This window comes from Cynocephalus volans, chromosome 4 (genome assembly GCF_027409185.1).
Source record: "Cynocephalus volans isolate mCynVol1 chromosome 4, mCynVol1.pri, whole genome shotgun sequence".
NCBI lineage: Eukaryota > Metazoa > Chordata > Mammalia > Dermoptera > Cynocephalidae > Cynocephalus > Cynocephalus volans.
In genome coordinates this window covers 152,610,828-152,627,524 of record NC_084463.1, presented here as the reverse complement: position 1 = coordinate 152,627,524, position 16,697 = coordinate 152,610,828, and the positions used below count along the sequence as shown (strand labels likewise).

General features: G+C 43.9%; 1 protein-coding gene and 1 pseudogene across 2 annotated transcripts; one reads left to right on the top strand and one right to left on the bottom strand.

Annotated features, from left to right (window-relative positions):
* The first annotated feature begins 3,880 nt into the window (after window positions 1-3,880).
* Window positions 3,881-6,264, top strand: TIMM10 (translocase of inner mitochondrial membrane 10). 2 transcript variants are annotated; one of them, XM_063095598.1, is made up of 3 exons: window positions 3,881-3,922; window positions 4,412-4,521; window positions 5,828-6,264. In XM_063095598.1, the coding sequence occupies exons 2-3, from the start codon at window positions 4,451-4,453 to the stop codon at window positions 6,027-6,029; spliced, it is 273 nt and encodes a 90-aa protein (XP_062951668.1). In that variant the 5' UTR covers window positions 3,881-3,922; window positions 4,412-4,450; the 3' UTR covers window positions 6,030-6,264. The 2 variants fall into 2 exon arrangements, with proteins under 2 accessions (XP_062951668.1, XP_062951667.1); XM_063095597.1 differs by having other exon boundaries at window positions 3,900-3,986.
* Window positions 6,265-13,535: 7,271 nt separating this feature from the next.
* LOC134376602 (large ribosomal subunit protein eL15-like) lies at window positions 13,536-14,110 on the bottom strand (annotated as a pseudogene).
* Window positions 14,111-16,697: the final 2,587 nt, after the last annotated feature.

Below are 16,697 nucleotides of genomic sequence, written 5' to 3'. Positions count from 1 at the left end.
TCACAGGCAAATGGAACAGCAACTGAGAAGGTGAGAGTGCATTTGGCATGTTTGATCAACAGAGAGGAGGCCAGCATGGCTGGGGCAGAGTAATGGGGTGGGAGAACAGTCAGAGATAAAAGGCAGTGGGATCCTGTGGAGCCTTATGGAGTGCTTTACGTTGTGAAGTGACATGATTTACCTTTCGTTTTTGTCAACATGGCTCTGGCTACTGTTTTGAGAATAGCCTAAAGGGGAAGCCTGGAAAGGAGTGGGGAAAGCAATTAGGAGACTAACTCGATGACCCAGGTGCAAGATGGGGGTGGCTTGGATCAGAGTGTCAGCAGTGGAGGTAAAGAGAAGTGATGAGAAACAGTGATAGGGGAGACAGTGATTAAGCCTGGGCCAGCTCTCTCTTCAAGTCAATAGAGTGACCCAAGATATTCTGTCCCTATCCTCTAATAGCCTGCTCATTTCAAGGAGTCCAGGGGGACACCTGGTCATGTATTCTCTGCACCTCTCATAAGTGGTCAGGTTCCATATGAAATTCTGGGTGACAACCCTGCATTCCTTCCTCTGGGGCTGGGGTCCCATCCAAGAGGACAATATGGACCCACGGTTAGTGACAAATATGCACTCCCCTCTGTGAGGCTAGAAAAGAGTAGAATGCAGGGTAGAGAGACGGACCAGAGTGTCAGCCTGGTACTGACAGAGATCAGCAGCTTTGGATAACATATCTAGAATCCAACAATATCTTCAAAGGCTGAGGCTGTCTAAGCTGTTTTTTACAAGCATAAACTCAACAGAGACAACTGGAGATTCCTATTTGTAGGCCCCCAAGTGCCCAACTATATAAGTATAGGAGAAAGACATGGTCTCATAGTAAATAATAACAATAATATCAATAAGAGCAATGATTTTCCAGGGACTGAGGGGAAGGGGACATGGGGAGTTGTTCAAAGAGTATAAAGTCTCAGTTATGCAAGATAAGTCCCAGAGATCAGCCGTGCAATAGGGTGCATATAGTTAACAATACTCTATTGTGTTATTTTTAAGAAACTTAACATTTTTTAAAGCAGGTATGTCTCATGTTAAGTGTTCTTACCACAATTTTTTAAAAAAGGTATTTTTGAGAAATTGGGGAAAATTGAATATGTGCATTAGATTACATTAAGAAATTACTATAATTTTGAGGATATGAAAATGGCATTGTAAAAAAAAAGAGTCTTTATCTGTTAGAGATAAAAACAGATGAATATATGGCCAGATGTTAATAACTATTAAATCCTGGTGATGGGTATATGGAAGTTCAATATACTGTGCTCTCTACTTTTCTGTAAGTTTTAAATGTGTACTAATAAAAGTCTACAAATAAAAAATAATAACAATGATTTCTTTTTATTGAACATGTACCATGGAGTAGGTGGTTACATTATCTTTTTGATTTGTTTTCTTTTTTGTAGTATTTTTTAAACTTTTTATTTTGAAATAATTATAGGTTCACAGGAATAAAAGTTGCACAAATAGTACAGAGAGGACCTGTACACTCTTCACCCAGCTTCCACTAAATGTTAAATCTTACATAACTGTATATAATACCAAAGTCAGGAATTTGACATTGGTACAATGTGTGTGTATAGTTCTATGACATCTTATCCCATGTCTGGATTCTTTTTTTTTTAAAAAATATTTTATTTCTTTATACATATTTTTTTAACCGGTAAGGGGATCGGGACCCTCAGCACGGTGTGGTCTGCACCACACTCAGCCAGTGAGCACACCGGCCATCCCTATATAGGATCCGAACCTGCGGCCTTGGCGCTACCAGCGCCGCACTCTCCCGAGTGAGCCACAGGGCCGGCCCCCATGTATGGATTCTTGAAACCACCATGACAATCAGTATACAGAACCGCAAAGATCTCTCCTGTGCTACCCTTTACAGGTACACTTCTCTCCCCTCACCAACCCCAGGCAACCACTACTTTTTTCTCTAATTCTCTAATTTTGTCATTTCGAGTATGTCATTTAAATGGAATCATACAGTATGTAACCTTTCATAAAACCCAGCAAATATTCCATTTAGGTGACAGATTTCTCTTATAAGAACCCATCTCCTTTTCCCATGCAGTTTTTCTTTCTTTCTTTTTTAAGAAAAGGTGACCAGTAAGGGGATCTTGACCCTTGATTTGGTGTTGTCAGCACCACGCTCTCCCAAGTGAGATAACTGGCCATCCCTATAATAGGGATCCGAACCTTTGGCCTTGGTGTTATCAGCACCACACTCTCCCAAGTGAGCCATGGGCCGGCCCCCCATGAAGTTTCTTAATCTTCAGTAATAAGTTGGCTATATTTTCAAAAGCAAAAACCAGGGCAAGATATGTCCACTAAAGCATCTGTACAACAATATCATAGCAGCATTATTCATAACAGCAAAAAACTGGAAATAATCCAAATGTCCATCAAAAGGAAAATGGATAAAAGAATTGTGGTATATTCATAAAACACTAGACAGCAATAAAACAGTGAACAACAGATACAAACAATAATATGGATGAAATCTTACAGCTATGTTGAGCTAAAGAAGTCAGACACAAAACAGACAATAATGTATAATTCCATTTACATGAAGTTTAAGAACAGGACAACTAATTAGCAGTTATAGAAATCAGCGTAGTGGTGATAGAAATCAGAGAGGGGATATTGACTGGGAAGGAACATGAGATAACTTTTTGGGTTGTGGGAAGTATTTTATGTATTGATTTGGGTGGTGGTTATATAAACGTGGATATATATTTTAAATTAAACTTGAGATTTGTGTACTTTCCACACTTTACTGTATGAATGTTATACCTCAATCTTAAAAAATCAGGGCACAGGGTTTGACAAAGATGAGTCCTTAGAGCAGTAGTGAGGCCAACTGTTTAAAATCGGGACTGTCGTGGACAATTAGGGAAGCATATAACGACCACACATGTAAAATGTCTAGCCCACCTTCTCCAACGAGCAATGTATCCTTGAGTCATTAACTCACATCCTGTAAATTTAGTTTACTGGAAAATGGTGTAAACAATCAAGGGATTGAGGGATGTTTCTTTTGGGGGGCTAGGGGGTGGACGGTGAGGACTGGGGAACACACCAAGTCTTGAGAGATGAAGCGTTCCCCGGTGCACCCAAATGCACTCGATTAATTCTGGTAGCACCCACAATTGCTCCTATTCATCATTCGCTCAGGACGCCTAGCAGATGTTGAATGCTCTATACATGTCTCATCTTCCTGAGAGCAGACACCGTGTCTCGCCTATCTCTGCAACCTCAAAGTTGGCTTTGCCACCCACCTACACAGCAGCAGCAACCGCACAACGTCTCATGGAGCACCAGTTCTCAAACCTGGGTGTGCATGGGAATCACACGGGGAATTTTAAATTTGACTGAGGCCTGGGTCCTAGTCTCAGAGATTCTGACTGAATTGGTATGAAGCGAGGCCTGGGGCATCGGGATTTTAAAAAGCGTCCCAAGTGGTTTAAACGTGCAACGAAAACTGAGAACCGTTGATTGGGAGCGTCCTTCCTTTTCCACGCCTTATTTGCGCTCAGGCGTCTGCTCTCCGGGGTGGGAGTGAGGTTCACTGATCTCTGTCGTCCTGCCCTTCCTGCAGAACCAAGACACTCAGACGCCTCCGTGACAATCCAAGGGACTTGAAGACTAATCGGACCGCAGGCACTCTGTACTCCGCCCACGACTCTATGGTATCTTGGCGTCCCCTCTAGCATTTGGAAGTCGCCCTTCCCATCGGCGGGGCCGGCAGCTCCCTCTCTGTGGTAGCCGATCTCCCAGCACCGCCTCGTGGGTACCTCATTTCGTAATTGAGTCCTGACCCATGAAGAGGCGGGACTTCCCCCGGAAGTGATCCACGTGTTTCCGTTTCAGCGTACCTCGGCACCGGGTGAGTTTTAGTATATGCCCGAAGTTGGGGATTGCGTGGGCATTGTGACCCGTCCCAGGCCATGGTGAGTGACCCATGACCTCTCACCTCAAGGTGACTGATGATGACGTTGCCATTTCAGAGGTGCAGGGTTTGGGCCGGGCTCCAGGCGCCAGGGTTCCGCGTACGATCGAATTCCCGAGTCCCAGTAGGTTCAGGCCCGCGGTTTAGAGGGTTATGCTCCAGTCTCGATCTTCTCCTGGATAGGGGTGACCTCGAAGGATTGGGGCGGCAGGGTTCCCGGGCTCGGTTTCCAGGCCCATTAGTGACGTTCCGTGTGACCTTGGCTCAGCAATGTTCCCCCTCAGTTTTCACATCTGTGAAATGGGTGTTTAAGCCCACTGAGGTCAGTAGCCCTTGCTGGTCTGTCGCTGTTATTCCTCCGCTTCCTCTAGCTCCTCTGCTAGGAGGGTAAACGGGAAGGGTGGTAACGGTGATCTCTTCTCCCAGGACTAGGAGGCCAGAAGATCACCACGGTGCCGCGCCGGGATGGATCCACTCAGAGCCCAACAGCTGGCGGCGGAGCTGGAGGTGGAGATGATGGCTGATATGTACAACAGGTAATGAAAGCCGACTCTGCACTACCATGCCTTGGAAAATTAGCTTTGGTCACCCTTACCGAAGGCAGAGGTGGATGACTCCTAACAAATGCCCTCCTGAATGTAGGGGAGCCTGAGGTTCATGCTAACTCCTCCCACCCCCTAATGGTTGACACTAATGCAGATATCAGTAGAAGGAATTGGGCATTTAGATGGGAATGGAACTGGTGATGAAGGAGAGGCACAGGAAGAGAAACACCAATCCAGGCGCTGGTTAGGTTCCGAGAACATCTGAGCATTTGCCTTTTAAAGAATAGCACAAAGCCCATTTAGCAATTAACATATTTTTAAACTTTTAGTCTATGTCAGGCAATTGTTGAGCATTTTACACGCATTATCTTTTTTTAATTTTCAAAATAATCCTGTGGGTTAATTCTATTACTCTCATTTTAAGATGAGGAAATTGAGGTTTCTAGTGGTTAAATAACTTCCCCAGGGTCTACAGCTGGTCAGCAATGTCAGGATTAGTCTGACTCCACAACTATCGCTCATAACCATCTGGCAAATTTGGGAACTAATCCAGCCTCCGACAGTCACCAGCAGTATAGCCTTGGGCAAGTTACTTAGACTGTTTGACTGACAGTTGGTTTCCTCATCTATAAAATGGTCATAATAGTAGTGCCTACTTCATAGAGAGATTTTAAATACTAAACGTATGAAAGCTCTTAGCGTTGAGCCCAACACATAGTAAATGGTCAAATGTCTGCCATTTTTATCATCAGAAGATTTTTTTTTTTTTGGACTGCTGGCCAGAACCGAACCCTTGACGTTGGTGTTATAAGGCTGAGCTCTAACTGACTGAGCTAACTGGCCAACCCTAGCTTATGCTATCTTGATGGGCTGATTTATTTCAGAGGCTATAACTTTGAATAATTTTTAAATTTAGGCTGTGAAGTCAGTTTACCTGGGTTCTATTCCCAGCTCTGTCAGATCCGTAGCAAATTACTGAGCCTTTCTCTGTACCTTAATTTCTTCATCTGTAAAATAGGCTTATTGTAAGGACTGCATAACATAATCCATGTAAAAGCACTTAGCATGATGCCTGACACATAGCCAGTACTCAACAAATGGTTCCTACTTAATTTATTATATACATGGGCTCAGACAAGCTTCCTACCTGGAAGGACCTTCCAGGATGGTTGAGGTGCAATCTGAAGATTTACACTGCTTTCTCAGGGGAGGTAAAATCAGTATAGTAGGGCTAGAGTGGTTGAGGCTTCCCGGATGTCACATGATGCTGCTGACACAGCTTTGTCCCTTCCTCCAGAATGACCAGTGCCTGCCACCGGAAGTGCGTGCCTCCCCATTATAAGGAAGCAGAGCTGTCTAAGGGCGAGTCTGTGTGCCTGGACCGATGCGTCTCCAAGTACCTGGACATCCATGAGCGGATGGGCAAAAAGTTGACAGAGTTGTCTATGCAGGATGAAGAGCTGATGAAGAGGGTGCAGCAGAGCTCTGGGCCCGCATGAGGCCCCAGACAGCATATACCCCAGGTGCACCCTGCCTCTTCCCACTTGTCTAATAAAAGTGCTGCCTATTAGGGGTCATTCGTGAAGACTGCCAGGCCTAGACTCTCTTTGGAGAGTCTCCAGAGCCTAGAGTGTGATAGAGTTCTGTCTTATTTGAAGAAGGGGTATTTGTCACACTGGTGTGTGACTATGTGTTTATGTGTATGTACATATATATTAAACAAGTTTGTTGATACCTACTGTGTACAAAGCAGTGTGCTTGGCATTTGGGAGTGAAGAAAGCAGACAGCCTCTACCAGTAGAAAGAGCCTAATGTAGTGTTTAAAAGTACGGCCTTGTTGCGGGTCTACCCCTTGCTAGTGGCTAACATGCCACTTCTCAGTGCGTTAGCTTCCTCATCTGTAAAATGGGGATAATCATAGGGCTATTAAGAGGGTTAAATGAGTTAATATGAGGGATCTTCAAAACTTCATGGAAAAATTCATATAATCTTTTAGTTCTGTTTTTCCATGAACTTTGTGAAGTACGTTTACATGTGTAAGGCCTTTTTTTTTTTTCACTGCACACAATTTATTTATTTATTTATTTATTTTATCTGTCTACCTATCTATTTTTTAAAATTTTTTTAACTTTTATTTTGTCGATATACATTGTGGTTGATTATTGTTGCCCCTTACCAAAACCTCCCTCCCTCCTCCCTCTCCCCCCCAACAATGTCCTTTCTGTTTGCTTGTCGTATCAACTTCAAGTAATTGTGGTTGTTATATCTTCTCCCCCCACCCCCGGTTTTTTTTTTTTTGTGTGTGTGTGTGTGTGTGTGTGAATTTATATATTAATTTTTAGCTCCCACCAATAAGTGAGAACATGTGTTATTTCTCTTTCTGTGCCTGACTCGTTTCACTTAATATAATTCTCTCAAGGTCCATCCATGTTGTTGCAAATGGCAGTATTTCATTCATTTTTATAGCTGAGTAGTATTCCATTGTGTAGATGTACCACATTTTCCGTATCCACTCATCTGATGATGGACATTTGGGCTGGTTCCAACTCTTGGCTATTGTAAAGAGTGCTGCAATGAACATTGGGGAACAGGTATACCTTCGACTTGATGATTTCCATTCCTCTGGGTATATTCCCAGCATGTAAAGCCTATTATGACGCTTTACTGAGTATCTATAATGATGGGTGTAGGAAGTGCTCAATAAATATTTCAAAAACAACTTGAAATTGAGAAGAGACAAGCAGGCATTTCCACAAATGATACAAAGGAATGATTTCGATGGGATTTAAAAAGCCATTAGCCAACCTTTTGGTTCTAAATGGCAATATCAAGGTCTGAAGGGGCCTGGCTTCATGGGAAGTGACCCAGGGAGGGGACTGAGTGATAACCACTGCCATTCAATGCTCACCTGAATCTGACTATGCTCCTTCATAAAATATCTGAACATCTCATCTGGGCTAAAGGTCCTATGAGGAAATGCAGGCTCAGAGCAGGTGGTTCTTTGCTGGAGGTCACACAAGCAGAGCAATAATATGGAAGCCAGGGCGGAGGGCTACATTGCTGTCACACTGAAGAGGGGCCAAGCCTAATACCTGTCTGGAGTGGTCTCAGAGGACTGTGCAGCTTTCAGAATGTGTGGGTCACTGCAGATGGGATCTTGGTTGACATCAATGCCACTGTAATAGCAGTACCTTCAAAGTGGGCCTTCACAGTGAGTGGAGGTGTCTGGGATGTAACTAGGTCATAGGAGATGGAGTAAAGGAGACAATAAAGGCAGTGGGTTTGGGGCCTACAAGTTCAGGTCAAGCCAGACTGCTTGGGCTTAAGTCTCAGCTGAAATTTTCCAGCTGTGTGGTCTTGGGTGAGACATTTAGCCTCTCTGCCTTTCAGTTACCCCATCCATAAAAAGACTATAAAGCTACCTACCTCATTGGGTAAAAATTAAATATGTTAATGACTAAAGCACTTAGAAAAGTGCCTAGTATACAGTAAGTACTCAATAAAGTTGGCTCTTTTCATTGCTAAGTTTGGTGTGAGTGGAGACACTGGATGGATCCCTCGAAAACTTCAAAACCATTGTCCATCTACCTTAGGGGTAGGCTGTGTCTTTTTTCTAGGTACTGAAGTACAAAGTTGGGTCAACAGGTGGCGCTATCTGCTCACGGGTCAGCACTGCTGTGGCCGATTCCACAAGTTTATCTTTTGCCTATTCTCTGCTAGCCCCGTGCTTGGAAGAGGGGGTGGTGAGGACAATAGGTATTGTGTCTGCAGGTTTAGCAAGGAGCATGAAGAATTCGCTGATAACACACAGCTGGAACATCTAGAAGGGGTGGTAGGAATGGGGAGATGAGGGAATAGCATTTGCAAAGGCAGAAAGTATGGAGCACTCAGGGAAGGAGAGCTTCTGCGTGGCTGGAATGCTAAGTGCAAAGAGAGGTAGAGATGGCAGAGGAGGCTTGACTGCTGGGCAGCTCCAAAGAGCTAGGAGCACCGTGTTAAGGAGTTTGGATTTTCTTCTACTAAGGGCATCAGCAAGTGTTGAAGAATTTAAACCCTTTACTGACAATGACATATCTGCATTTTAGAGGCTTACTCTAGCTGCCAGCCAGGTAGATAGAGGTAGATGATGGTTGATAATGGATTAAGGGGAGACATGGCAGGAAGCTAGTGAAGCAAGAACGTGGGTGATGCCAATTAAGAATAGCTCACATCTATTCAGTTGCTGCGGTGTGCTAAGATCTGTGCTAGGTTCCTCATGTGTATTATTTCAGTTAATCCTTAGAACAACTCTTAGAGAGAGATTTTCGTTTTACAGATGAAGAAGCTGAGGCTCTCTCGAAAGTTGTGGGCCTAAGGCCATGCAGCAAGCGACAGAGCCAGGTTGCAACTTAGACACCAGAAGCCACTTTTTTCTTTTGGCGCTGGATCGTAAGGGGATCTGAACCCTTGACCTTGGTGTTATAACACTGTGCTCTAACCAACTGAGCTAACTGGACAGCTCTAGAGAACTGTCTTTTAACTACTGCTCTAGGATTACAGGAATGGCCCCTAAGGAGACATGTGTCAGCAGTTTCATGATTCATTCGACAATATTGGTCTGCTACATGCAAAGAGCTGTGGAAAATGCCCAAAGTGAATTAGCTAGGTCCTTACCCTCAATGAGCAAGTGGGATGGGGGCGGGGGGATAGGTAGCAGAGATAGAAGCCACATACAACAGGTATAAGAAATAGAAATGAGTTAGGCTCTTTCTGCCATAGGGAAGTCATAAACTGCTAATCCTGAGACTGTTTTTGTTTGATTACCATAGTTTTTAAAATCAAGAAATGTCTCATAAAAATCTGGACTTTGGCTTCTTTCAAAAATTTAGAAGATCTGATAATAGTCAACCTACATTCCTGCTGGGCAGAGATCTGCTGGAGGAGGGGCAAAGGCTCAGCTGTCCACTGAGCCTCCCACAACAAATTTCTTCCCTCCTGTTGTCATCTGCTTCACCTGTAGGCATTTGGTTCGCACCTTCTGCTCTGGATGTTCAGTCGAGCTGGATGCTATATAAGAAAACATGTTGTAAATGTCCTCTGATACGCAGCCTCTAAGATCACTGGGGTCTCCAGCAATACCCTCTTCCTTGTGTTTATGCTCTTGTGTAATACTCTCCCTGGAGTGTGCACTAGCCGTAGAGACTTGCTTCTAATAAACAGAACACAGCAAAGGTGATGGGAAGCCACTTCCAAAGTTGTTACAAATGATTGTCATGTCTGTCTTGTTAGTTGCTCTTGCTCTTGCTCTTGCCCTCTCTTCTCATTCTCACTCTCTTGTTTTCTCACTCTTCCCTCTTGTTTACTCTGATGAAACAAGCTTCCATATTCTGAGCTGACCTATGTTGAGGCCCATGTGGTAAGGATCTGAGGGCAGCCTCTAGCCTACAGCCAGCAAGGAACTGGATCACTCAGCATGACAGTGAGCTTGAAGCAGATGCTTCCCCAGTCAAGCCTACAGCTGACTGCCTCCCTGGTTGGCATTTTGCAGCCTTGTGAGAGACCCTGAAGCAGAGGACCCGGCTAAGCTGCACCCTATCCCCTGACCTAGAGAAACTGAGATAACAAATGTTGTTTTACGGCACTATGTTTTGGGTAATTTGTCACTCAGCAATAGAAAACCAATGCATGTATCGTCTATACAACTGTTGCAATCATCTGAGACTGTGTTTGGTCATTTTACACCTATACCTAGAATGTGCCAGGCACCATTGCAGGCACTTGGGATACATCAATGAACAAAATAGATAAACATCCTTGCCCTCCTGGAGCCTGTATTCTAGAGGGGATGGTTTCTCATAGTAGAAGTTTGGGTTGGTAGTGCTGTTTTGAAGGGGAGACAGCGCCTTCAGCATGTGGAGAAAGGTTCTGAACCTCTTTCAGGTCTTAGAACCCTTTGCAAATCTGACAAAAGTTGTGGACTATTTCCCCAATGCACACAGAATTTTGCATGCAATTTTAGAGATCTTCATAAGCGCTCTTGTAGGCGACCTGAGAGGAGTCCTGTGACAAGCATTGTTTTAGGTACTGGGACAAAGAGGAACAAGATAGAAAGTCTAGTAGGTGATACACGTATTAAAACCAGGTGCTTTCACAGTGTTACAAGCGGTGGTCAGGGAGCTATGGGGCTGTATAAAGAAATGTGTCCCCTAGTCTGGGTGCTCAGGGAAGCTGCCTCCCAGAAAGTCATAGCTGAGTGAGATTTGAAGGATGGGTAGGAACTGGTCAGGCAGGGGGCATGGTGGGTGGTGGGTTTTGTGTTAAGTGGCAGGGGGGTAGTGGTGAGGATAGTGCATGCAGGTCCCTGCTCTCTGACCCATGTCCAGGCAAACAGACACATTGTTATGAGTTTAATCAAAGGGAAAATCAAGTGTTACATAGATGACATAGCAAAAAAGATTTATTGCAAGTTATTGCAAGGAATCAGGCACTTAAAGGAAATGGCCATTAAGATCTGAAGAATTAGTTAGCCAGGCCAGGGTAAGGGAATATTCCAGGCCCAGGAAGAGCTTAAAGTGTAAGGGAAAATGGAATATTAATGGGCATGAAAGAGGTCATAGTGGCAAAAGTGGAGGGGAGAGAGGCTGGAAGGAGGGCTGGGAGCAGCGGGTGGGCTCAGATGACACAGGACCCACGGGATGTTGTTGAGAGTTTGTACATTTCCACAAAGGTCATGGGAAGCCTTCCAAGGGAAGTGGCCTGATCACATCTGTGTTTCCAGCAGATCCTCCTGCCTGGTGGGGACAGTGGGGTCATCATGTGCAGCGTAGAATCGGGAAGTCCAGGTGGAAAGGGTTGCAGCAGTCCAGGCCGGAGCTGATGGTGATCTGGGCTTGGGGGATGGTCGTGGCCAGGGAGAGCCATGTATGGAGATGACAGGTCTTTAGAAAGTAGGAACCACAGGCAGGCTGGCTGGCAGGGGATGTGGAGAGTGAGGCAGGGAGCAAAGTCTGGGAAGACTCCAGTTTTGTGGCTTAAGCAACTGGGTGGAGGGTGTTGCTTTTACTGATACAGACTGCAATTGAGGAGGAACAAGTGAGGGAGGCACAGGTCAGTTTTGGTCACTTGAGATTACTGAGCACTCTTTATTGTCTGAGCAGATCCTCTATAACTGGCCTATATCTTTCCAGCTGTGACCTCACGCCACAGCCCGTCCCCTCGTTCTGTGTGCTTCCTCCACACTGGCCGCGTTCGGCTCCCCGAATGTCTCAGGCATCCTCCAGTTGTAGAATCTTCCATGCGCTCTTTCCTCCTCTTGGAGGTTGATAAATGCTACTGGTTCTGATAAGGAAAGCTATCTTTAGATCTTAGCACAAGCATCACCTTTAAAGATTGCTTCCTGACCTCTAGTCTAGATCAAAGCCCTCTCCCAGTTATATGTTCTCATAGCACCGTATGTCTCTCCTCCAGGGCTCTTCCTGTAGAAGAAATTGCACTTCATGTATAATCATTTGATTCATTTATGCCTCTCTCCTTTTGGACTTTGTGCTATTTGAGGATAGGGTCTGTGTCTCATTCACCGTTGAATCCCTCGTGTGTGACACATACAAAAGTTGTTTTTTTTAAAAAAAAATTGATATAATTCATGTAGTGGATTGCATTATGTCCCCCCAAAACTCATGGAAGCTTGAATTGTGTCCCCCAAGTTTCATGTATTAGAAACTTAGCACCCACTGTGACTGTTAAGAGGGTGGGAAATCCTATTATGGTAATTGAAAGGTGGAGCCTTGAAGAGGTGATTGGATTGTAGGACCATGCAGTAGTGAATGGGTTAAAAATGGTGGTCCGGGTGTAGTTCTGAGGGCTTTAAAAGAATAGAGTCTGTCTGTCTGTCTGTCTCTCTCTGCTCTCTCTGTTTCTACCATTTTGCAATGTGAGACCCCTGAGTCACTGTCACCACCACCTGATGGACTTTGGGCTTCCCAGCCTCAGAAACTGTAAGCAATAAATGTCGTTTTTCTTTATAAATCACCCAGTCTCAGGTATTCTGTTATAGCAAGACAAAAAAGGATTAAGACAATTCACATTGCATAAAATTTACTCTTTTAAAGTGTATAATTCAGTGTATTTTAGTATATTAACAAAGTTATTCAACCATCACTGCTATTTACTTGCACAACATTTTCGTCCCCCCAAGAAATCCCACACCCATTAGCACTTGTTCCCCATTCCCCTCCTCACAACCCCCCTAGTCTCTGGCAACTGCTAATTTACTTTCTCTCTATATAGATTTGCCTATTCTGGGCATTTCATTCAAATGCAATCATATGTGTTTTCTTGTGTCTGGCTTCCTTCACTTAGCATAACGTTTTCAAGGTTTGCCCATGTTATAGCACGTATCAGACCTTTATTCTTTTTATGGCCAGATAATACTACATTGTATGGATATACCACATTTTGTTTCCCCATTCATCAGTTGATGAACAATTGTGTTGTTTGCACTTTTTAGCTATCATGAATCATATATGGCTATGAACATTCAGAACATTCATGTACAAGTTTTTGTGTTGACATATGTTCTTAATTCTCTTGGGTATAGATCTAGGAGCAGAATTGCTGGGTTTTAATGGTGATTCCATGTTTAACTCTTTTTTCCCCTCCTCTTTTAAAGAATTTATTTTACACCTATTATCACATAGTGTGTTTTAAACACTAACATATAACTCCCCAATGTTATAAAGCAAAGACAAAAGTTTATTTTATTAGAAACAAGATATAGGACTGGCTGGTTAGCTCAGATGGTTAGAGTGCACCCTTGTAACACCAAGGTCAAGGGTTCAATTCCCCATGAAGGGGAAACAAGATACACCACCACTTACAGTCTTCAAACATTATTGTACTTTAACTTTCATAATTGGACAAGGCATTCATGAAACAATCGACAGACTAGTTTTAACAGATGAATAACACCCTCAAGCAGACATGACTGTCCTACATTGTTTATTAATTGTGAATTTTACAAACATTACTTATGTTAGCAGTAACGGTGGAGCTGGAGAGTGAGAGGCACCAGTAGTGTGGTGGGACTTGTGGCCCTTTCTAAGGCCTGTGGAGGTCAGCTCATGTGTCTCTCTTTGCTTGTGGACTGGTTTGGTGATCCACTGGGGGTCAGGATTTCTTCTGGTAGCTTTATGGAATAGATCAATGAGGATGACCTCAAAGAATTTGTACATGGAATCTTCATCAACCCAGTAAGAATTCAGGACTCTCAGAGCTCCACAGTGGCATCCAGTTCACTCCTCAGCAACAGATCAAAGGCTTTGAAGAAACTTCGACCGTGACAGACAGGCTTGCCATAGGTTGCACCCTTAGGAACTGGGTGTTTGTGGCCACCATGGCACACATGAATCCGAATTTTGTATATGACATGACCTTGCTTGGCCTTGTATCCCAGCCTGTGCTCTTTATCCAGCCAGGTGGAGCAGGCAACCCCGTGGAGCTCAGAAAGATGGTGGTACTGCCAGCAATAGACCCTCAGAAGAAGGCGCATTATGTTGGACTGCTTCTTCCTTCATAGCTCCTGGATATACTTGTATGCACCCATCTTGGCTTACCTGATGGCTGCCACCAGATGGGGAAAAAAAGTGCCATGTTTAACTCTTTGAGGAACTACCAAACTGTTTTCCAAGGTGGCTGCACCATTTTATTTATATTCTTCATGCACAGATTTATAATAACTATTTGTTAGGCTGAATAAATAATTTCTTACACAATGAATTTAATCAGATACTATTATTTTCAGCACTTAGACTCAGGGGATTAAGTAACTTGGGCAAAATTGCACAACTGATCAGCTGCAGAGCCAGGATGTGGGTCCAGCCTGTCTGACTCCAGAGCCGGTGCTCGTGCTCACCAAGCTGTGCAGTAGACTCTAGCCAGGAGTCCACTTGAGATCCACTGTGATAATGCTGTTATACTTAAGCTACGGGTAGTTTCAGGAGAACAGAGCCTAGAAAGGGATTAGTTTTGGAGAGCGGAAAAGGTTGATAAATCCTATTGATTCTGATAAGGAAATGTATCTTAGGTCTCTCTCTTTGACTCCTCTATTTTTTAAAATCGGAACTGTTACAGTGGTCCCCTAAGTGCTTTAACTACTCTCCTTTTCAATATATCCTCCATTCATTAAACACACAAACCCGACCATATCTATCCCCTTCATTAAAAACAAGCAAACAAAGCCAAAACAGAAAAAGAAAACAAAATCCAGGAGTTCCTTGTCACCTACCTCACAAGTCCTTGGCCTTCCAGAGGTCATTCCAAACTGACCCTAGCCTACCTTTTCTGCTTCATTTCCCACCACTCCCTTTTAATTTATTCAACAATAAATAGTTTACAACTAGTCAAGTACAGGGTTGGCCAGTTAGCTCAGTTGGTTAGAGCATGCTGCTGATAACAGCAAGTTTCTGGGTTCGATCCCTGTACTGGCCAGCAAAAAAAAAAAAAGACTAGTCAAGTGTAGTAGTGAGGGATGGGGGTGGGGATGAGTAGAGATTAAACGAGCAGTTCGATCTGTAACTGACTGTAAATAATCAATGATAACTCACTACCTTCAGACCAGCCTCAACAAATGTCCACCAAGGGCTTGTTACGTCCAGGTCCTGCGATACATAGCAGGCATACAAATTACAAACCGGTGGTTCCTGCCCCCAAGAGATTTATATCACATGGGGATGGGGAGTGGTCAGGGAACTAAGCTGATAATTCTAGAACAGTGTAGGAACTTCAATAGAGGTTATCACAGTGTGTGGGGGAGGTATCCGGGCAAGGCCCCTAATCCAGCCTAGGAGATCAGAGAGAGCTTCTAGAAAGAAGTGAAACTCGAGCTGAGTTGCGAAGGGTGAGTACATTAGAAATGAAGAGAATCTGTCATTCCCACAAGAAGAAACAGCAGGTGCAAAGGCAGGGAAGTATGAAACCAGCTGGCTTGACTCTTCACTGCACATGTGCTTACTGAGAGTCTCTTAGGCACCAGGTGCTGTTCTAGGTGGTGGGCATATAGCAGCGAACACAACTGACCAAGTTCTTGCCTTCACAGAGCTGACAGTTCATGGGGGGAAAACACGGATATGTGGATTGGGATGAGGAAGGGCAGGTTGTTCCAGCCATGGGGGTTTATGGAGCCTTGTGAAGGGAGGTGAACAAAACCCCTGAAATTTGAATGTAAATGTGTGTGTGCTGTTGTTCATAGAAGCATTTTCATAGAGAGCAGATTAATAACATTTTATTGTATTCTCAAAGGGATCCATGACCCTCTGGCTTAGAACCTTTACTCTAAGGCTTCTTGTGCTGAGCTAAGGAGTTTGACCTTGATCTGGAAGTTCTGGAAGCCAGTATTGCATTTTAGGAAGTGAAACCATCAGAGGCTGACATGTACTTTTACCATGAGATCTCCTTGTGCCTTCTCCACTGCTAAGCCTTTGCTCTTGCTGTTGCCGCAGCCTGGAGGAATGGAAAGAACAGAGCTTAAAAGCCAGACGGACCTGATTTTGCATCCTGCCTCAAGATGCCATGTTCCAATTGCAAGCCTGCAGTTTTCTCCCTCTGAAAAGTTGTGAGGTTTAAATGAGACCATGATGTTTTGATGACTTATATATATATAGCATATAGTAGCCACTTAGCAAATGTTAGTTCTTCTCTTGGCTTGTTGGCTCAGTTGTTCAGCAGTCCCCTCTTGTCTGAGGCCTTCTTGGAGCTTTCTGTACAGTTGCTCATGTTTCCAAAGAGCTTTGTAGGTATCACCACTATTATGCTCAACACACTGAATTAAACTCACGTCTGTATATGTCTTTACCATGGTCATCTCATTAATCCACCCCACAGTCCAAGTAGTGACATCTTTCCTCTGTTTTACAGATGAGGAAACTGAGGCTCAGGGAGGCTGAGAGATTTACCTGGAATCAATCAGTAAGTGTCTGGAAGCATCCAATCACCAGGTCTACTGAAGCAATAAAAACGATAGCAGCAACATCGAACATTTATTATGTTCACTATGCCAAGTGCTGTGCTGTGGTTGGCATTTTACCTGCATCATAATTCCAAATTACTTTGGGCAGGTAGGTATGTTCTATTGCTATCCGAATTTACAGAGGAGAAAACGAGGCTCAGAGAGGTTAAGAAACTTGCTCAAGGGA